Source organism: Penicillium taxi (assembly GCF_028828555.1).
Source record: "Penicillium taxi strain IBT 34144 chromosome Unknown utg000005l_segment0_segment0, whole genome shotgun sequence".
Classification (NCBI taxonomy): Eukaryota; Fungi; Ascomycota; class Eurotiomycetes; order Eurotiales; family Aspergillaceae; genus Penicillium; species Penicillium taxi.
In genome coordinates this window covers 3,430,630-3,451,021 of record NW_026643207.1, presented here as the reverse complement: position 1 = coordinate 3,451,021, position 20,392 = coordinate 3,430,630, and the positions used below count along the sequence as shown (strand labels likewise).

Here is a 20,392-nt window from a genome sequence, read left to right as displayed (position 1 = left end):
ACTGAAGGTTTGAAGTCACAAAGTATCTCTAGGGGTATGGCGTACGATACAAAGCTTCTCTTTAAGACTCTAATGTAAAAGAAGAAGAACAATATCAATAATAAAGTAATGTAACTTATAAACTTGTATGATAGAGACTTGTTTTCTTAAGCACTTGGATTTTCGTTATTCGGCCAAATAAACTGACCGAAACGAACAGGAGTCTCGCCGAGAGGTAGGACGATATGTTTGATAATAATGAATGCGAATTGGAATGAATGGCCACATCAGTGGGATATTATTGGCTAAATAATGAAGCTTCTCCACGTTATAGAGATGCTCCATATTTTCCAACAGTGTTAAACCAATACATTGTTTCTCGGCAGGTTTACTAATTAATAGAGACCAATCCTTATATGTTTTTTTCTCTTCTTTTTCTTTCTTCCCTTAAGATGGAACCTCTAATTATTACGCGATAATTACATCAATTGATATATTTTGGATTAGTACTTGTGTATTATTAGGCTATTCTGATACCCGCTTCAATCGCGTTGACTAGTCTATATCAAGTCATCCCCGAGGAGTGGATATTTATTGTCGGTGAATATGATTTTTAATGAAGAGGTATTTTCAATACGATTTCTACTGTAGTGAATACTGCTGCAGCTGCCACAGTGACGCCCGTCCTGCTCTGAAAGGTTCTAATACTGCTCCACTTCATTTCGAAATACATATTATCCGGAAGTTTCGGAAGTTTTGAAGTGGGCCTAATAGTATTCGCACTTTACAGAAAATGCACGTTCTATTACTATAAAAAGTACTTAAGCGTGAATAGGTGGGAGCTTCGGCTCCAGTGAAACAACACTAAATTTATTGTTTTTTTTTTTTTTAATTTTTAACTTATTAATGAAGCTGAACTGGGCTTCACCATCCATCTGCTGGCGTTAAGGTCCTTCGCGAGCCGATTCAGGTTAAAGACAGTAAGTATTAAATGGGCTGACTGCCTGCCACAGCAGCAATAAGTGACTACTTCGTAGTGCGGGACGCGATGTCCGATTCTTTCTCGATATCCACTCTTTTCTTCTTTTGTTCCATTTTTCAACTACCTAGGTAAGAATCTGAATATAAACACAGATCCTTGCGTATCTATCGTACACTATTCCAAGTTTAACCCAACCAAATTTTTCTATTTCTCTCTTTTCATCAGAAAATAAAGGAAAAACTACCAAATGCCAACCATGTTATGAGTGACTCCAACGTGTGTGAGAAGTGCGGCACGAGGTGCCGTGACCAAGGTGGAGCATTTCAGGCTTTTGTGATTAAATCAGTCATCGGATTCATCACTATGACTGTGTGTGCTTCGTACTGCTGAAAATATTCTTCCCGGGTGCTCTTGCGCAGTCTTTGAGTAATTAGTCTGATGTTACGCTATTCAATATGGGAAACTATACGGATGAGCTAACCGGCATTGATTTCACACTTTACACACTCGACACGGGTTTACCATGATCAAAAGAAGAAGATGATCTATTGGTGAAGTTAAAAAAGATCTCAGCCCCGGATGTGACTAATATATTTGCAGAAGAATTCCCAGAAAGGTCATACGGATCCATACAGGTGTACTGGAGTATAAAGCTCAAAAAGCAGCGACTATCTTGAGTGAAGGATAGACAGTTTTATATGTAGTATAATTCTGATTTGTCATTATATCATCTTTATATTCTCAAAACTAGGTCAACTGTCATTCGCGACGTGAGAAATTATCACGCCAATTTCCTATTAGCTGCAATTGGATAGCATGTCTTGGCCTAGGCTTCTAGAAAAAATCTTTTTGTATGAAAATTTCCAACCTAGCTGTCTTAGCTTTTGGACTATATTTAAATTCAAAATTGGCTTCTCTGTATTTTTACAGAGAAACTATATCAACCCTCACCTAGGTATCAATTCTCTTTGCCCACCCAGGTATGCGGAATTTATACACAACCCTTAGATAATCGGGCCTCATACCGAGATTCGAGGCCTCATAATCCCTGGCGACTGGGTGGACGTCTTCCGCTATATCGCAGAGCCATATAAAGGAATCTTGGTTCCCGAGAACGATGACCGCGATTTAACATCTTTACTGCTCCGAAGGTCATGGCGGTAAAGGGCAAGCATGATGTCGTGTTCCAACCTCATTACGAGCCCCCAGGTGTTGGGTATTGGAATAGCGATGACGAGAAGTTGCCCGATGACCACGAGGGCTACTTACGCCCTAATACCGGGCCCCGATGGATGGCGGGTGGAGTGTTATCCAGACCTTTTGTGACAACCAAGCAAAGCAACGGTGTTTGCGCAATATCTAGTATCGAGTCATCGAACAAGTATGGCGAGAATTTGTTCGCTCAGTACATGACTTTTGAGAAGGTTGATCACTGCTTTGCGTTATGAAAGGTATTCTCAAGGTCAGCTTGGAGGGAGGGCGAGACGGTTGTGGTTCCTGCTGGGAAGGCATTCTCACTTGTCTTTGAGAGTCGATATTTTAGGATCCACTCATTTTGTGAATCGTGATGGCGATGGTATCGAGTCCCTCATTCACAAGTTAGGTCAGCCTTTCGAAGGGGTTGTGCTGCCTGACCAAGCTCCAGAGTGGAACACGTCGAATTATTCCACCGGCGCGTTGTGGAGATGTCTTTGGAACGACTCCACCGTCGATAGCTGCTACTAGAGTCTATAATCTTGAAACTCAATTTTGATAATAGATATTATTTTTTTTCCACATGGCAAATTAAACTCTTTAAACTAAAATTGTGGAGCTCAAAGGAAGCCAATCACGTGGGGATTTCAGAGAAACAAACGTCCTTAAGTTGAAGCCGAAATTTCCCGGATCTCGTTGTCTGTCTTCTGACTTCTCCGCTTCCCCAGATTTCTTTTTGACATCGTCATAATGAAAAAGTTATCGAGGTCAACCCTTGAAGATGACCAGAATCCGTCTGCAAAACGAGCCAAGAGGCCACGTGCTGCGCAGGCTTGCGATCGCTGTAGAGCGAAGAAGTACAAGTGCGACGAGAAATATCCATGTTCAAACTGCAAAAGTAGATTTATCTTGCTATTAAGGTCCTTCTTTTAAATCTAATGACAAATTCACTAACGCTTTTCCAGAGAGCAATTTGGATTGCGTCTTTCAGAGGAATTATCGAGAACGCGAGATTGGTCGATCTGCAAGGTATCTACTATCTAATCATCCACGGAAAGACTTCTAGCAATCATGGCACTCCACATGAAATTAAACTGACAGAAAAAAATAGCTATGTTGCTGAACTGGAGAAGAAGGTTGAAGAATTAAGTTCAAAGCTGCGCATATTCGAGGCTTACGCTTCTGCATCTCCACAGTCACAGAAGATGACAGTGGCGCGGCACCCCGATTCTTTAGGGATTGCAACTACACCACGATCTATGCCACGACCAGACTCAACCCCCAGGGAGATAGTAGAGTTACCCAGTAGTCACCAAGAAGAGGTTGAAAGTGTTGACAACGAAATAAACGAGCTGAACCGCCATACTAATGGAATCGAGTTTCATGGCAGCACCTCATCAGCAGCGTTTCTTGGTCGTCTGAAGAAAATGCGACAGTCGCAAATTCACGAGGAGCGAATCCTTGATATGGGGGATTTTTCCTTGATCTCAACGTTACATAATCCGAGCTTCTCACCAGCCGCTGGCCAGAATCATTTGACCGAGAAAGACCAGAAAAACTACTACTTTGATGTGGCACATGTTTTTATTGATGGGTATTTCGAAAATATTCACTTTATTCATCCATTTATCGATAAAGAGGAGTTTTATGTGCAAGCTAATAAGCTATGGTACAATCGGGATCACACTCCAGAGATTAGCTTTGTGGCCCTGTATATGAGTGTTTTATCTGTTGGATCTTTGGTGAGCGTATGGAATGAGGATACACTGGCTGGCCTCGGGCGATTTGAATGGGGTCGAAAGCTGTTCGGTGAAGCCCAAGCTCGCTTGAACCATCTGATCTTCTCGAATGACCTTGAGACAGTTCAATGTCTTTATTTAATGGTATGTGGTAGTTTTGACATCCATAATAAAATCTAACCCTTCTTATTATAGGCCAAGATTTGTCAAAATGAACTTAATCCGAATTGTGAGTATTCTAAGGTTGAAATATACCCAGGCTTGGCCATGCTGACAATATTTTAGTGGCCTATATTTATCTTGGCCTGGCAGTGCGTACCTGCCTCTCTGCTGGCTTTAACCGAGATGTACGCTCTCCAAAAGACCAACGCTCGAGCTGGATCTCGAAAACGTGGTGGTATGTCAAATCCCGGCTCGACTTTGGAACGCCATTTTCTCAACAATTCATTTTAGGGGCTTATTTTCACTTGAAATGTAAGCATATTATGAGGCTATTTTCTATTCTAAACAAGAAGGATTTCTGCTTTATCTTACGACTTGGCATTCACTGATCCCAACGCAGAGAAATGAGCTTCTCAATCGGACGACCCGACACACTGGGAATGGATGAATATCATAACCGAGCAATCCCAGCTCGAGATGATTCGGAATTTGCCATCATTCCATGGATGATTGACTTCGCACAGATTACCCGTCGTGTGTCGGTGCAGATCTACCATCTCCGCATCACACTACAAGAGAAGCTGCACCTGGCTCTTCAGATTGAGATAGAAATGGATAGATGGCTCGCAAGGCTTCCGGAGAAGATAAGACCAGACATAGGTGGTTACAGAACATCTCGCAGCGCACTTCATGACCCGAAATGGGCCAAAAGACAACGTCTAGTGCTGGGAATCAGTGAGCCTCATCCCGACGTTCATGATTACATGGTATGAGTGCTAATGAATTTCTTCCAGGATATTATAACGTGAAAATGCTCCTTTTTCGACCATTCTTGAGTCATTTCACACGGAAACTTCGACATCCTCCTAGTGAGCTCCAGGAAGCCATAAATAGGTGCTTGGAATCCGCCATAAATACCATCCAAGTAATTCATGATATATTTCGAGTACATACATTTTTCAGATACTGGTACGTTGCCATTGAAAGATTCTTCAAACATCTACTCACTAATTAATAGGTGGTACAACACAACATACGTGATGTTTGCAACGTCAACACTTCTCCTTCCAATGTCCAAAATCGGAATATGCTCAGAAACAATGCCGCTTTTCCGCTCTGTAGAAATGGGTATTGAGGTACTAGAAGCGATGAATGAGTCTGTTGTTGCTCGTAAATCAATGGAAATCATTCGGCAATACCTTCGAGAATTTAAGGCAGCAAGTGCGCAGCAACCAGCTGATGGCAGTCAAGCGGTCACAGCCGAGCCAGGGTCTGGACGGACTGCAGTTGAAATCCCAGAGTGGGCTTATGGGTTCGGGTTCCCAGACTATTCTCTCGAGGGAATTGCCCGGCTTTTCAACGATATTGGAGAGCTACCAATGCTGGATGGATAAATTTAATATTGCGGAGAATACATTCCTATTTGGGACTGGTGGGTGGGTCTTGTTGCTGACACTTCGGAGTTTTCAAAGGCTTCTTTTTGGCCTTAAATCCTGAATTTTTCGGTGTGGACATGCCAGTTCATCTCCGGACTCCGAGTAATGGGGCAATATCTTATGATGGTCGTCGGCTCGGACAAAATTATGCCGAACGAGCCCTGGAAGTAAAAGTGGGGAAATACTTATAATTGAAACGAGGATCTCTGATAACATTTCCCCCTTCAATTGTCATCTACCCTCAACTACCTACTCAGTAATAATGCCATTGACTCTTCATCACTTGGGATTGTCCCAATCTGAGCGCATCATTTGGCTCGCAGAAGAGCTCGGCCTGGACTACAACTTTGTCCATCACAAAAGAGATCCCATATTCGCTCCGAAATCACTTAAAGACCTACATCCTGCTGGCACCGCACCGGTTATCGAAGATGACCCATCCCCAGTCACCAATTCCAGAGTAGTTCTGACCGAGTCAGGCGCAATCATCGATTATCTCATTGCCGTCCACGGCAACGGGCGTTTAGCACTTACACCCAAGGACGCCGACTACCCGCATTTCATTGAATGGTACCATTTTGCCAATGGCTCATTTCAACCACTGTGGATAAGTATCATGATGACCCGGGCCTCGAAGTGCGACCCCGACTCCCCGATCCTGAAGTACCTTGAGCAGAGGGCGCACAGTATCTACGCCATGATCGATGCCAGATTGGCAGAGACGGGAGCTTTTATTGCCGGAAAAGAGCTGACCGCGGCTGATATTATGATATTTTCTCTCTTTAACCACCATCCGCGGCTTCATTGTTACTCCTGATTATGATACTGAGAAACATAAGCATCTGCTGGCTTATTTGCAGCGCGTTGGTGAGCGTCCGGCTTATCGAAAGGCTATCAAGATCTGCGAGGGCGATGATTTTGTGCCACTGTTGGGTCAGACGGCGGAGCTCTTTGATATTGTCAAGGCAGGACTCGCGCAGTAAGATGGTCGCGCCAATTTATACTACTCAGGTATGCGAGTTAGATTTCTCTACTGTAAAACAGAACGCTAGAATGTACATCAAAGTCGAAATGAGAAATGAATATGCAATCTGAGTTTGAAATCAGACCACCTGGGCAGCTCCGACAATGATTCAAGAACATAGTATAAAACCTTGAAGACGTCACCAGGTTCGAAATAGCCGAGGTATATAAAATTGCTCTCGAAAATACTTTCCAGCTGTTTTTCTCTACTATTTTTTTTACAAAGCCCGCATAATTTATCATTTCGATTTTTCACTGCAATTGAAACGATTCTTGGGTTCTGTTTGGAGAAAGCAGCCCTCCAAAGGTGACATTTGAAGCTGACGTAATTGTTGGTATCAATTCCAAGGTTCCAAGGTATCACGAAGTATCATCCGAGTCGTTTCCCAATAACAAAACCTCATTTATAAAATAGATATTGAAGATGAAACGAATAATCGACGCAAGCTAGTCGGGAGAAAAGCAGAAAGAAATCCATGTACAAAAAGCGAAGAAGCAGCAAGTGCAACCACAAGGCTCAAAAATAAAATAAAGAAATGAGAAATGAAATAACAAGAAAAGAAAGTGTATAAAAACAGCTATAGGCCACACCAGGCGACAGAAGCATGCAAAAGAGGTGTCAAAGCCAGTCACAATGATAGAATAGTTTCATAGATTGCGGGTATTCATTTCAACCTGTCCACAACTCGTCCCATCACGCCCATCACCATACCGTTTCCAAGACCGAGATGCCCTTGAACTAGGATCTGCATGTGAAGACGAGGCGTAGGAGACAGAAGGACTCCTACTCAATGAACCAGGGGAAGACGGGGCCGAAGAGCCCGGGGTGTTATTTGCTGTATCTGACGCCGAGGATGCAGTGGTACTAGCACTAGATCGAGCGGCAGCTGCCACAACGGCTGGATTGCAGTGTGTGCAAATGAAGATGTTGAAGCCTCGGCCATCGCAGCTTGAGCAAACTGCGCTTCTGTGAAAGGGCTTAATCAATTTCTGTAAAATATGTATGGCTGGAGGAGACAAACAGACCTTGGGGCATTTCCGGCGCAGCTGCGGCATGTCATGACTGTGCGGCCGCCAATGCATGATATATGACCTGGGTCCAGGTTGAGAATGGTCAGATTAGAGGTGGTCATTGTGGGCTGTAGTGGGGGTGGCGGTGATTATGTATGCAATGTGCTGGCCTGGGAGATGTTGCAAGGATGGCTGTTCTAGACTGGTAGGCAGAAATGTAGCTTTTCCGTGGTATTGTTGTATCAACCCGATGTTCAATTGCAGGAAAGACGGCGCTTTATCAATCTGGCCCTTTGTAGAGCCAAAATCGGAACAAAGGGAACCTAGGACAGAACGCAGTGTATGGAGCCCGATATCCAGAGCAGAATCCTGCCCAGACCAAAGTATAATGAGCCCGGGAAAGCGTGGCCTAGGAGGGTTGAGTCTTATACACGAGAGAGGTCTGGTGGCACACGACAACTGAAGTCAAATGTTACCTTCGCCACGAAAAATAGAAATAGATCCGGAGAAATCTTAATCACAAGTCTGCTAATCTTGATCAATAAGACATTTTTCAACGGGCGAGATTTATGTGCAGCAAAGGAGAACCTATTGTACTGTTCAATGGCGGAAGTTCGGTCATTTCGGCTCCAGGCGGCATATTTCCTAGCGATCTGCCAATAAGGTAAGATGTAGATCTAGTATCGCAAATTGAAAGAACTGTGCATGCACCATGTTGGGTCTAGCTTGGCATGTGTGCCCCCAAAGTTGCATCGGAGTACGCGGGCAACAATGTATGAGGATGGGGACTAAGCTGACTACGAGCCCGTGTTTCTAGGATACAAAGACCATATTGGAAAGAAACTAGTCGATGGGCCGTATTTAGTCGTATTGTGTGAATTTCTTTTCCCCTCGTTCACAACAGGGCCGATTGAGCTCTATAGTTGATACCATAGAAGTGGATTGTAACGCTGTCCCGGGTCGTGCGGCAGTTCGACAAGTAGTTTCAAGCAGAAAAAGCTCGAGGAATACGCAAGGATCATTGAACAGGATCAATTCAGTGACTACGAATCAGAATCAGACCAAATGCTGGACGGGGCGTCATCCAGTCCGGAATTGGTGTTGCCTGCGCGGAAAATAAATCTGAGTCGCATGGCAGCCACCCTCAAGTTTGTGTTACCAATCATGACTAGGGTCATTAGGTACCAATATGCGGAAAAGACTGCCTCATCAATGCAGAAAGAGGGGCTCAATGGACACATATGAGGGGAATAATGGGCATCAGATGGGCATCAGACCTGGTATCTAGGTACCGAGCCGAGCTGAATGGAGAATTCCATCCACGGATGACTGCATAGAACCATGCGAGGATGATCTATCTGAGGGGTGTAAATGGCTTAGCCAGTTTTTCATAGTCGAGAGCTCAGATAGAGCAAAGACCTTCCAGGTTCGGACAAGGCAGTATTTGCATCCCGCCTGAATGGAGCGGGGTTACATGCATTCGCATTGATATATACATAATCATATGCATGTTGACAAGGCAGATTAGATTGAAGCAGAAACTATATCAACTTCAAGCTTTGTTTGGACTAATGGACCATTCCTGTCACACTGAAGATTAATGTAGAGCAGCAGTATGACCTTTAAGATGAAAATCATGGTGTTAATATCAATTCCAGGTCCGGAACAAACGGACGTGACAGTGAGCTATCTTGGTGCATGCTAGTTCGGATCCAAGGTTGCAAGAGAAGATTCCCCTGGTTCATATCATAATGTGGATTATCATGCGGCTTTGCATATTGAGAAAAAGAAAATATACCAATATGATCAACGAATGAGAAAGCGAGAGACACGTCGAAAATGTAGATTGCGTAGCCAATCGTAACTTTACAGAATCGCCTAATGAAACTGTGTGAAGTATCGCGGGGTGATGCGACAAGCAGGTAGCCGTCAAGCAACCACATTTATTTTCCTTGGGAGTCCAAATGAACCATCTCGCTCCAGGATAGGGCTGCAAGGAAGTGCTACCCATGTCGAGGGCTCATCCTGGTCAAGATGGAAACAAGGGATCCCCAACACGCGTTAAGGTTAAAAGCCATTCATAAACACAACTGAAAGGTGAAATTGTCTTGTATAAGTGCAGCCATCCAGTCGTTAGTCAGTCAGCACTTGAAAATGTGCCCGAAGTGGCGGAAGTGTAAAGCGAGTCCTGCATTAAGCAGCAAGGTGAATACTCGATAAGAGGGAAAAAATGAAGCCCTTGGATCTGTTCAACCTGTTCGAAGTTGGGAGTGGAGAGAGCGGTCGCCTGCATCATGCGCCAAAGCCCAGGATTTCAACGCGGGCTGTGATTATATTTTCGTACTTGGGCGGCAACATGCGTGATGGACGATCTAGTACTTCACTTGAAAGCCCCAAAGGTGGAAATGAAGCTAGGAATTTTCCTGTTCGCTGGTCGACGCTGGACGGGTGTGCACTTTGACAATGGATGATTAGTTGTTCCAGATGTCAATGGGAAAATTGACTCGTCAGCTGACATGGGGTTTCAAGGATCTATGCAGTCCAATTCACGAAATTCAAATGTAACTCTTGAATCTTTTGATTTAATTAAAACATTGGGTTGAATAATCAATCTGATTTGGCCTCTGATGCCCGGGCATTTTAGTATAGACAAAAACCGGAGATTCGGATTCTCCACGTATTGGAGGTGAATCCCAATAGTTCTGACAGGGGTTGGTCTACATCAACATCAAGCTATAGACTATTGAAATTGACTATCAGAGAAGAGTCCAGTACCAAAGTACCTACCTATGTACCGTTTTCTCTCTGCCAGTTCTTGGCGTTCTTCTTCTGTATTACTGCTCACCTCCTCGCTGCTTTGCTCACTGAGTAGAACTAAGCACGTGTCTGAGCATTATATAAGCACACTGATCTGCTCACTGAGTATCATATGACACTCAAGGAGCACTCGGTGAGTGGTTGTTTACATTATCCCATCAATAAATGTCGGGTTTCACAAGAATGGACATTCATCCTAGGAGCCACACTCCTGTTCAGGGGGTAATCTTACTACGCATTTTATTTGATTGATCTGTCAACTCTTATCTCGGGATCCAAGCTCCTAGGAAGCACTTCATTTAGCCTGGGCATTAGACGAATTTACACACGATTTCCAATATTGCTTCGTGCTAGATCAGAGGGACTATTCTTCATGATATGAGGGAGCGCAAATAACAAGTTACCTCGCCAATAAGAGCAAAAAGACCTTAATGCTACTATCAGCAATTGAATATACGCTAGTGCTTAGAAAATACTATAAGGTGGAAACCATTGGCTTTCACAGAGCTTGTTCCTAGGAGCTAGCCCTGACCTACTACGATAGTTTCCCGGAGAGCTCAATTTCTTTTGGTGAGCCAATTATCAAGGAGTCCTACCGTTGGCTTCCGCCGAGATTATTCATAGAAGCTAGCTCTGACTTACTAGAGATAATTTGTAGAGTTTTACCTCTTTTAGTAGGCCTATTATCCTGGAGTCCTAGGATCCTAGATCGGTCTACAAATCTCTAAGATTAATTTTTAACATTTGTCAGAGAAAGTAAGTAATTTTACAGTAAGATTCAAAATCGGCTGCCTATTGTATGCTTGGTCAATACATTTGGAGTACTATTCCCTGTCCCAATCATAATCGATCCACTGGGCGGTAGTCAACGCGTATCGGATCCCTAGCAATTGTTTCGAAAGGTCTTTGTATGCAGGAATCAGATCTAGAAGCATATCCGTAAACTATGGTGCACGATATCTCCGTAAATGGATTGACGCAAATTCGAATCCTTCTGGATATATCCCAGAAAACCCCCAGTCGATCAGCCAGACTTTTCCATTTAAATCTCGAATCAAGTTGCAAGGCACAATATCCAAATGTGTAAGAACTAGTTTGTTGAAACGAAATGGTTGGGAGTCAAGTGGTGCTTGTTTAAAATTCTGGGTGATCTCAAGTCGTCGATTGAACCAAGCCTCGAGTTCCTCTGTTGAGGTAAATGGGCCGCTTCCTGCATCAATAAAGAAAGGACCACGGGCAAAACATGAATAAGGACCTATTGGGCCCGGTATAATAGGTTCTGGCACCTGCTCTGGTAGAGAGATAGAGTGTAAATTGTCGAGGCTCGAAGCGATTTGAGAGATGACATCCTTGCGTTCACTCTGACTTAGGTCTTCCCAGCAATCCTCAACTGAGCTTCCACTCACAAAATTCATCACAATGAGGCATTTATACCCATAAAAGCATTTTTCGAACTTTAACACGCGATGGACTTTAGGTACTGCGATCGATTTGCCAGCCTGAGCGATGATCTCAAGAATTCTAGCTTCACCAGGCGATGAATTGTCCCCTCCTTTAAGAATCAACGTTTGTGATAAGCGCACAATCCGAGTTCCCTGGTAGTCATGAAGAACGGGTGCTGTATCAAAGAGTTCGGTCAAGGTTTCATCTGTAACTAGGGAGATGTCAAGGCCATCAAGGGGAAACTTCTCCAAATTCTAAAAGGAACCGTTAGTAAATCGTAAAGTAAGTTTTAAGAGAGGGTATCTTACTTTCTTTTGGTAAGAGGTTACTAATGGGGCAAGGGTTGAAACCCACAGAATAGCCCAAAATAGGGCAGCTATAGCCGTAAACATAAAATGCCTACCAAGAAGACGATCATTGGGACTCCGATGAAAGAATCCTGGGAAAAGATCAGAATGGACGCGATGGGTGGCTTAACTGCTTTCTTGTAGAGCTGTGTCTGCCAGTTTATGGTGGATCAGAAGATACTAGAAGCCTTAGAGACGAGGCTTAAGAGCCAGGAGTATAAAATACATATGTATCTGGTCAACATCTTCGAGATCCGGTGATACTGGGTGACTCCCAATTGGACGCCGCGCTTCAAAACGAGTTGCCAGCCGATCTTTCGCTCATCGACACGAGTCTGAGCATTGAAGCCAATCTTCTTTAAAGAGCTGGAACCGGTGGAAGAGTTGAGGGGCATTGAAATGAGTTTTTTCAAAATATTTGTTGTGAGAAGAGCATGAAGGTATTGAATAACCGAAATCGGTATAGTCTATTATTTTAGAGGCTCCATTTATTAATAAGCAGAAAATTGAATGACGATTGGCTGATTGAGCCTTGAAAATTGCTACGGGCACACCAAAATCATCAATTTTGATCACGCCTACTACATCATTCTCAAACTAATACATATCATGGTTATAGCCTTTCATTATCATCCAGGCTCTTCATGACATAGTATAGAATTTAGTTATTAAAGAAAAGGTGAGAAATTACCAGCCGTACTCAATACATCAACTTTATACTAGGTATATTATCTGAACAGGTATATTCATCTTATAAGATCTTGTCAAATACCTCCCGAGGTATTTTTTTCAAGATTGTGAATCGAATATTTAAAGATTTAATTGTGGTACTCATGTACCTAGGTAGATAAATTTAATTTTGATACATGTATCTCTTATAAAATTAGAAATGAAGAAATAATAAGGAATTAAAGAGTGGAAGTGGTGTATGGGTTTAGGGTTGATTCAGGCGGTGTTGTTGATTACCTAGCTCGATCAATAATGATCTTGGGAGAAGACTGAATGACATCCAGTAATATTTAAAAAAAAGAATTTCCTTTCGTATACAAGCAAGTTCTATAGAGGACGTAGAAATGAAAGATGAATAAATACCACAAGTCATCAATAAAATTTTGGAAGTGATTTGGAAGTGATTTCAAACTACTCCGTAGTTCGTCATAAAAGCGGCGGCACCTGAAATAGGAAAGCCCCACCTGGCAGAGGAAATATGGTACATAAGTACCTAGGTATGTACCCTTTTCTATTGAATTTCGGTGAATGTTCGCAATAACGGGGACCACCTCCAATTGAAAGTAAAGCAGATGGCTATAGATCCCCGAAGCCGATGTCATGACATCAAGCACAGTTTGAAATGAGACTGCTGACAAAGAGCGGTACATGACAGCAAAGAGTTCAGTCCTGAGGAGGATTTGTAGTCATGCGGCGACCATGGTTTTTTATACCTTAGAAAGTTAGTCTGACTGTGAACATGGTTGAATTGTACAAATTTTGTGAAATTATGGATTTCATTCTAGTTGATTACTAGAGCCTCCAGGGCTTTCTCAGACGCCATAATTCGTCGAGATGTCTTAAGCAAATGTTGAAGGGAATATTCCTTGATGGCAATATGGATATAAACCACAATCTCAAGGGCAAGGGAATCAAGGAAAAGGAACAGATAAATAAAATGTAACGCATAGTAAAATGTTAGCCACCGGATAACTCCAAGATCCAATAACTCCTGAGTCGGGTTCCACCATCCGCGAGGATCTGACGTGGAATATTGTGGAGGTTGTGGCTCGCACACTGAATGAAAGGAATGAAATAACGTTTTCACCCAAAACGTAAGGCGCCCGAAAGCAAAGTCAGAGACATGTGCTCCCTCACTCAAACAACCCCGCAGGCAGAGCTGCAAGAGTAGCAATGGTGGTAATAGTACCAACCACAGCACCAATGGCATAGGGGCGAGCAGTAGCGGCTGCCTCTGTTCCGGCGATAGCAACCTTAGCTATTCTATCAAATGCCACACGAGAAAATTTGGCTCGCTTCACAGGACGTTCAACCTCAACCAACTGAGACTGGGTCTGCTCTGAAAAGATAGGAGACAAAGATCCTGTTTCTTCAGAGGTCAAATCCAGCGTTTCGGTCATCTCAGCACAATCCATCTCAGAAGCCTTGCGCTTTTGGACACTCATAGGTGGTGTCGGCAAAGAAAGACAGAAATCATGGAAATCCACGACAGCATCGCGAGGCAGATCCTTGCGTGAAAAGGGCCCATCATAGTAAGGATCGGATTTTGTGGGCGACGGGAGGTGAGAATCGGGAGAAACCTTCTGAGCCAGAACCATACTGCCAGCCACCGAAGACGGCAAGGAAGAATCGGGAGAGTCCTTCTGAACCATACGGTCAGTCATCGGGGCCAACTCAGGGGTAGACGTCATCTGGTTCTTTGGAATTTCAGGGTGATTAATTTCAAATGGCTCTGATTGGTGATGCGCATGAGCACGGCCATTGTGTTGGCTCATCAACAAACGCGGATCGATGGAAGAAATTTTAATAACTTCCTCGGGATTGACATCAGTGTCATCAACGACATCGGAGCCAGAATCAGAGTCCCAGTCGGAGTGGGAGATATTAGTGTCGTTATCAGAGCTGGCTCCAGAGCTGAGGGACCAGGCGTCGTCTTCGCTTTCATCTTCGCTGCCAATCGCGGACGCGAAAGTATCAACGAGGCCAAGGTGCTGTTGAACCGCCTCGGTCAAATAATCCTCGCGATAAAGTTCGGCCTCTTCGGAGTCTTCCTCCGAGGAAGATATATCCTTGATCGAGTGATTATTAGACTCATCTAAACCGATAGACCGCTCCTCTGTCTTGTCTATGGGTCCCTGTGCCAGTTGCTCGAATGAAACGATAGTGTCGAGCAAGCCAGTAGGAAGGCGATAATCTCCGTCGGTCGACATATCCATGGCCCGGCTGTTAGGAAGGCTAATAGTTTGATCTGGATCGTCCTCGATATCGCTATCATCAGGGACACAGAATGTGTTGGTGGAGGTGCTTCGGATGATTGGAACATCGTTCACAACCGGGGCATTACGTCCCTCCTCGATTGTACAGCGAGCACTGAGAGCGAAAAATTGATCTGGTTCTTATATTAACCGACAAAAAGTCCGGAAAAAAAGAAGAAATGAGACCCTAGAAAAGAGGGACGCATACCTTCACCGCGTTGAATGTCAACGCCAAATTTGACAACATCATCGTTTGACAATTCCACTATCTCGCCAGGGGCAAGCTTACGGCCATTCAACCAAGTTCCATGGGTAGAATCAGTATCATAAAGCACAGGAACCTGTGGAACATAATCAGCATATAAACTAAACTCTTAAACGGGTGGAAGGGGATCTCACTGGGCTCTTAAATCCGGCCTGACGTATGCCCACCATCGCATGGTCACGGGACATAACTCGACAATCGAACCATGCATTGTGTGCAGCTGGCATACGGTCTTTGCCCCCACGCTTTGAGGCTCGTCCAATAGCCACGTTATCAATGCCGAAGAGGTTGATGATGCGAGGGCCAAAAGAGCCAGAGTATTCAGAGCTGATCTCATGAAGAGTCAAGGTAATCTCTATATTTACAGTATGTCAGATATCGGTAACAAGTTGTAGGGGGCGAATCTTCAAACAAAACATACTGTCATGACGACCCTCCGTGTCGGTAGGATCCTCCATATCTGAGTTTAAGCTTACGCCGGAGGATGTTAAAAGAGAAAGGTTCCTATTGGATGTGATATTCGAGTCAGTATGAGTTGGAGTGGAATGGGGAACTGGAAAGTTGGCAGGAATCAGGAGTACAGTAGGGGGGTGAAAGAAAGATGCAGATTAATGAGTGACTAACTGGGTGTATTGGCGGAGAAGCTGGAGCCCCTGGAAGTTTGTCAGAGATAAGAGAGATCAAAGAAAGCCGAAGTAGTAGTGGGGTGATGAAAGTGAGAAAAGTGAAGTGAAGTAAGTGGAAGGTAATAAGGTGTAGAACGAAAGGAAGAGGGGTAGGATGATGAATCAGACGCAGGTAAGACTTCTAACCTTGGGTCAAACCTACCTGGGTGTATCAGCAACGAAACTAGGCTCGGAAGCAATGGAAATGAAGTTCTTTGTCAAGAACAGAAAGGGTTAGGAAGGAGATGATAAAGGAGGAAGTAAAAAGAGAAGCAGAGAAGTAGAGATGGAGGGTATAGTCCTTGTAGTAAGCAGAAAGTGGGGCAGGCACTTCCTTATCAAAGCGGACTTAAGTTTGAGTGGAGCCTATCGATCCGGGGATCATGTGCCCCATACCCCGTGACAAGCCGTACTATATTATGTACATTATGTACAACTACTAAACACGATGTTTTCACATTTATTTTTGAGGTATATTGCTTGATCAAGAACTCTCATATTCACCTCTATAGTACACAGATTAATCGCTGTCTCTGTAATCGGTTACAGCATCTGGCCCCAAACAACCCGGATATCTTATCCTCAGCCCCAGGCTCAACATGATCATCAAAAAGTGGGGGAAAGGGGAATATTTGACGGGGATACTAATTACAGGAAGAGGAAAAGAAACAGCCTAAACACTTGGACAAGAGGAGTTCTAAGAAAGTCCCGGAATGAAAGGGGATAGTTAAGACATATGACCTCGACTCCGTTTTCCAGGAGACGAAGATCGAAGTGAAGATGAAAAGGAACATGGGAGAGGGTAGGATTATTGAACAAGGGGAACTAATAAGCAACAACAAGGCTTTTACATGGGTGCACCAGGAGCCATACCACCCATGGCATTCAGACGGGCAGCCAGTTGGGGATACTTCTCTTGAACCTCTAACTGGGTGCGGGTAGCCTCGGCGTAGGAGATGGCGTTGATTATCTCAGCCTCAGTGCGAGCAAGCTCAGCTGCCCGTTCAAAGTACTTCAAGGCCTGTGAGACCTTGCCTTGCTGCAAGAGCAGCTGAGCCATGGTGCCGACGGCAATATCACACTCGGGATCGACTGGAGAAGGGTAATTAGTTTTATGAATTGCAGCTTACATATTATAGACAAAAACTTACTAATGAGAGCCTTCTGACACAAATTCTCGGCCTCTTGGAAGTCATGCTTGAACTGGAACAGGGCAAGAGCTTTGTTGATCAGCGGCAAGACATTGATGCCCATGGGCTTGCTAGCCTTCTCCATCTCAACAGCCTTGTCAAACTTCTCAATGGCCTCGGCATAGTTCTGCTGGTCGAGCAGAAGCTCACCGTAGTAGTTGTACACATCGGGCACATCCTCAAAGTTCTTGACTGATCGGCGGAAAGTGGCCATTGCTGACGCAACTGATCCCATCTTGTACTGAGTTACACCAAGTTGAATGTGAGAGAAGATGAATGATCGGTCAAGATCGATGGACTTTTGATAGTCCTTGGCGGCCTCGGCGAACTCGCCGAGGATGAAGTGAAGCTGTGCGCGGTGGTAGTAAATATCAGGGTCATCCTTGTCATTGGTAATGGCAAGCTCAAAGTCATCAGCGGCGGCGTCCTTGTTGCCTAATGATAAACAGTCAATAAAATTGTCAAGAAAGGGATTGAATTTGAGTCTTACCAAGCTCAAGATGCAAGCTAGCACGCTTGATGTAGCTCTGAACAAGGGATGGTTGGATCTCAATACTCTTGTTGAGGTCCTCAAGCGCGCTAGTGGCATTGCCAGCAAGGTATGTGAAGGTGGCCCGCATGTTCAGAGCCAGAGCCTCGAACTCGTCAAGGTCACCGGCTTCAAGAGACTTCTCGAATGAAGCGGCAGCCTCTTCGTAGCCTTCGCCAGTCTTCAGATCCATAGCAATCAGACCCTTGCGCAAAAGACCTTTACCTGAGTCCTCGCTCAGCTCAACAGACTCCTCCAGTCCCTCGGGCAAAGGACGGGGACGGAAGCTTTGCAGGTAATTCGAAACAAAGGTAGCACTGGGTAGCTTCTTGTTCCGGGACTCCAGGATAGCTTTGCTCTTCAGTTCGGCGATCTTCTTCAGGAGACGCTCGAGGGAGGTGCGGCTGACGTCGTTGGAGAAACCGTCGATAATGCAGCTGGCAGTGAAGTCGAGAAGAGCCTCGCTGAATTTGCCGAGGTGCTCGTATGCGATAGCTCGGCGATTGAGAGCCTTGACGTATTCACTGTCCATTGCCAGTGCGGCGGTGGTGTCCTCAACAACCTTCTCCCATTCCGACAAAACGTTATAGCAAGCGGCGCGATTCGAGTAGAAAACGGGGTCGGGCTTGCAGATAATGGCCCTGCCATACAGATCAATGGCCTTGTTGTAGTCTTTGGAGCCGTAAGCCTTGTTACCGGCCAACTTTAGCTTGGAGGCATACTCCTTGCGAGTCTAATATGATGTTGTTAGTAACTTCCGCCACGAACAGACTGTTTCATTGGGGAACACACTTCTTCAGACAACTGTGGCACAGTTGTCTCATCGACCTCTGGGATATCCTCAGATGGCTCCTCTACGGCCTTCTTAGGAGTAGACTCTGTAGGATTAACGTTAGTCACGACTCAGTCATCATATGATGCTAACGATCACGAACCATCCTGCACTGAAGCGGCCTTCTTTTTTTCCTCCTCAGCCTTCTTCTTTTCTTTTCGTCGCTGACTCTTGCTCTTTTTGGGTGTAGAAGGCTTGCTAGAGGCAGGCTTGCTGGAATCGTTCAGGTAGTAGACAACACCGGCGCTGGTCACAACAACGGCGACACCGGCAATGGTGTAGACGAGGGCCTTGTTTTCAGAAGCCCAGCCGGTAATGCGATCCCAGACTGATGCTGTCGATGAAGTGGAAAGTTTTGTAGTATCCAGAACTACATTCTGGATAGGTGTGCGTAATGGTGACTCGCTCGACATGATGATGAAATCGGACGCAGGTGGCCGATGATATTACAGTCCTGATTCTGCGCTAGCTTGTAAAATCAGTATCGGATGAAGAAAATCAATATAATCGTAGGAAGGTATGATGGGGGAACCAACCGGTCCTTTACGCCAGAAGCGGTAAGTGAAATATAGGGAGAAATGATGGAAGCTTAGGAGGAAAAGTCAAGAGTTCGATGATCCAGCACCGGCCAATCACGCACGCGTCAGTTAACTCTGCCGCAGGTCTCCACCTTAATTTTACCATTACACACACACACACATCTGGAATGCTTGAAGGAAGTCAAAGAAGAGGTCGAGATTAACTGATATTCCAATTGAGGCTTCTACTTTGATCATCTGTTCCATCATCACTGTCTGGGTTTCAAAGCGCGCGACAAAGCTACCCAACTGAAGTGACGATACGAGTAACGAGCCATTGAATGTCCCTAATAATGTCCGTTCCATTATCGGAAGATCGGCAGTCGTTTGAGATTATTTCATCGCTACGCTACGATCCTGGCCTTCCGAGGGTAGCCACAGTCTATTTCAGTGGCTACCCAGAACCGCTGTCCTCACCCTACTACCTTTTGACCCACCATCGTGATCGACTCATAGCTGCTGCGCATTACTTTCAATGGGATAAAGCATTAAAATGGCTACAGCAGGATTCAAGCAGCTTCGAGCGCTTCCTTGATGGGTCAATTCTGGACAGAGATAAGCCGTGGCGGTTGAGAGTTGCTGTGGACTCCAACGGCAAGGGCTCAATCGACGTAAACCCAACTGCTGCAATTGATCCTAAGAATTTATTAATCCCCGCTACTCGTGCAAGTATAGAAACACCGCCATGGCGGGTGTACGTTGATACAACGTCCATTATACCTTCTGGCTTCACCACACACAAAACTACTGCCCGGGATGACTATAAAGCTGCTCGATTACGCGTGGGGATAATGTCCCTGGCTGAAACGTCTGAAGTTCTGATCGTTAATCCCGAAGGAGAGATCGCCGAAGGGAGTATCACTACTCCATATTTTCGACCACGCGCTGGCGAACATACAATTAATTCCGAACAATGTTGGATTACGCCTCCACTGAGATGTGGCGGCAATGCAGGCACAACTAGAAGATATGCATTGACTCAAGGATTCTGTGTGGAAAATGCCATTACAAGGGCCGAGCTTGTGGATGGCGAAGAGTGTTGGCTTAGCAACGGCGTCCGTGGATTCTTTCGCGGTATCATTATCTTAAAGTCATGACCAATCCCAGGCCACGATCTGAAACATATACAAAACAGTCATAGCTTCACACCAGAGGTTTCGCGATCTCCTATCTTTTTAGCACCACTATTCACGTATAAGACAGAAAAGTGCAATGC

At 44.7% G+C, this 20,392-nt stretch overlaps 7 protein-coding genes across 7 annotated transcripts; 3 read left to right on the top strand and 4 right to left on the bottom strand.

The window, feature by feature from the left end:
* Positions 1-2,115: 2,115 nt before the first annotated feature.
* N7495_008583 (fungal specific transcription factor domain-containing protein) lies at positions 2,116-5,450 on the top strand (the record flags this gene model as incomplete). Its single annotated transcript, XM_057211234.1, has 8 exons — positions 2,116-2,385; positions 3,121-4,038; positions 4,090-4,123; positions 4,180-4,291; positions 4,348-4,368; positions 4,457-4,791; positions 4,851-5,025; positions 5,075-5,450. The coding sequence occupies 8 exons, from the start codon at positions 2,116-2,118 to the stop codon at positions 5,448-5,450; spliced, it is 2,241 nt and encodes a 746-aa protein (XP_057060777.1).
* Positions 5,451-5,754: 304 nt separating this feature from the next.
* N7495_008582 (glutathione S-transferase family protein) lies at positions 5,755-6,309 on the top strand (the record flags this gene model as incomplete). Its single annotated transcript, XM_057211233.1, has 1 exon — positions 5,755-6,309. The coding sequence occupies one exon, from the start codon at positions 5,755-5,757 to the stop codon at positions 6,307-6,309; it is 555 nt and encodes a 184-aa protein (XP_057060776.1).
* Positions 6,310-7,163: 854 nt separating this feature from the next.
* Positions 7,164-7,598, bottom strand: N7495_008581 (uncharacterized protein; the record flags this gene model as incomplete). Its single annotated transcript, XM_057211232.1, has 1 exon — positions 7,164-7,598. The coding sequence occupies one exon, from the start codon at positions 7,596-7,598 to the stop codon at positions 7,164-7,166; it is 435 nt and encodes a 144-aa protein (XP_057060775.1).
* A 3,689-nt stretch (positions 7,599-11,287) lies between these two features.
* On the bottom strand, positions 11,288-12,178 carry N7495_008580 (Aminoglycoside phosphotransferase; the record flags this gene model as incomplete). Its single annotated transcript, XM_057211231.1, has 2 exons — positions 11,288-12,040; positions 12,095-12,178. 2 exons carry the CDS (start codon positions 12,176-12,178, stop codon positions 11,288-11,290), a joined length of 837 nt encoding a protein of 278 aa, XP_057060774.1.
* Positions 12,179-13,995: 1,817 nt separating this feature from the next.
* Positions 13,996-15,840, bottom strand: N7495_008579 (FHA domain protein; the record flags this gene model as incomplete). The annotated part of the gene is made up of 4 exons (XM_057211230.1): positions 13,996-15,251; positions 15,326-15,458; positions 15,517-15,737; positions 15,804-15,840. The coding sequence occupies 4 exons, from the start codon at positions 15,838-15,840 to the stop codon at positions 13,996-13,998; spliced, it is 1,647 nt and encodes a 548-aa protein (XP_057060773.1).
* Positions 15,841-16,894: 1,054 nt separating this feature from the next.
* Positions 16,895-19,011, bottom strand: tom70 (putative mitochondrial outer membrane translocase receptor (TOM70); the record flags this gene model as incomplete). The annotated part of the gene is made up of 5 exons (XM_057211229.1): positions 16,895-17,139; positions 17,199-17,672; positions 17,728-18,499; positions 18,559-18,644; positions 18,702-19,011. 5 exons carry the CDS (start codon positions 19,009-19,011, stop codon positions 16,895-16,897), a joined length of 1,887 nt encoding a protein of 628 aa, XP_057060772.1.
* Positions 19,012-19,469: 458 nt separating this feature from the next.
* N7495_008577 (Aminotransferase class IV) lies at positions 19,470-20,273 on the top strand (the record flags this gene model as incomplete). The annotated part of the gene is made up of 1 exon (XM_057211228.1): positions 19,470-20,273. One exon carries the CDS (start codon positions 19,470-19,472, stop codon positions 20,271-20,273), a length of 804 nt encoding a protein of 267 aa, XP_057060771.1.
* Between the last annotated feature and the right edge of the window lie 119 nt (positions 20,274-20,392).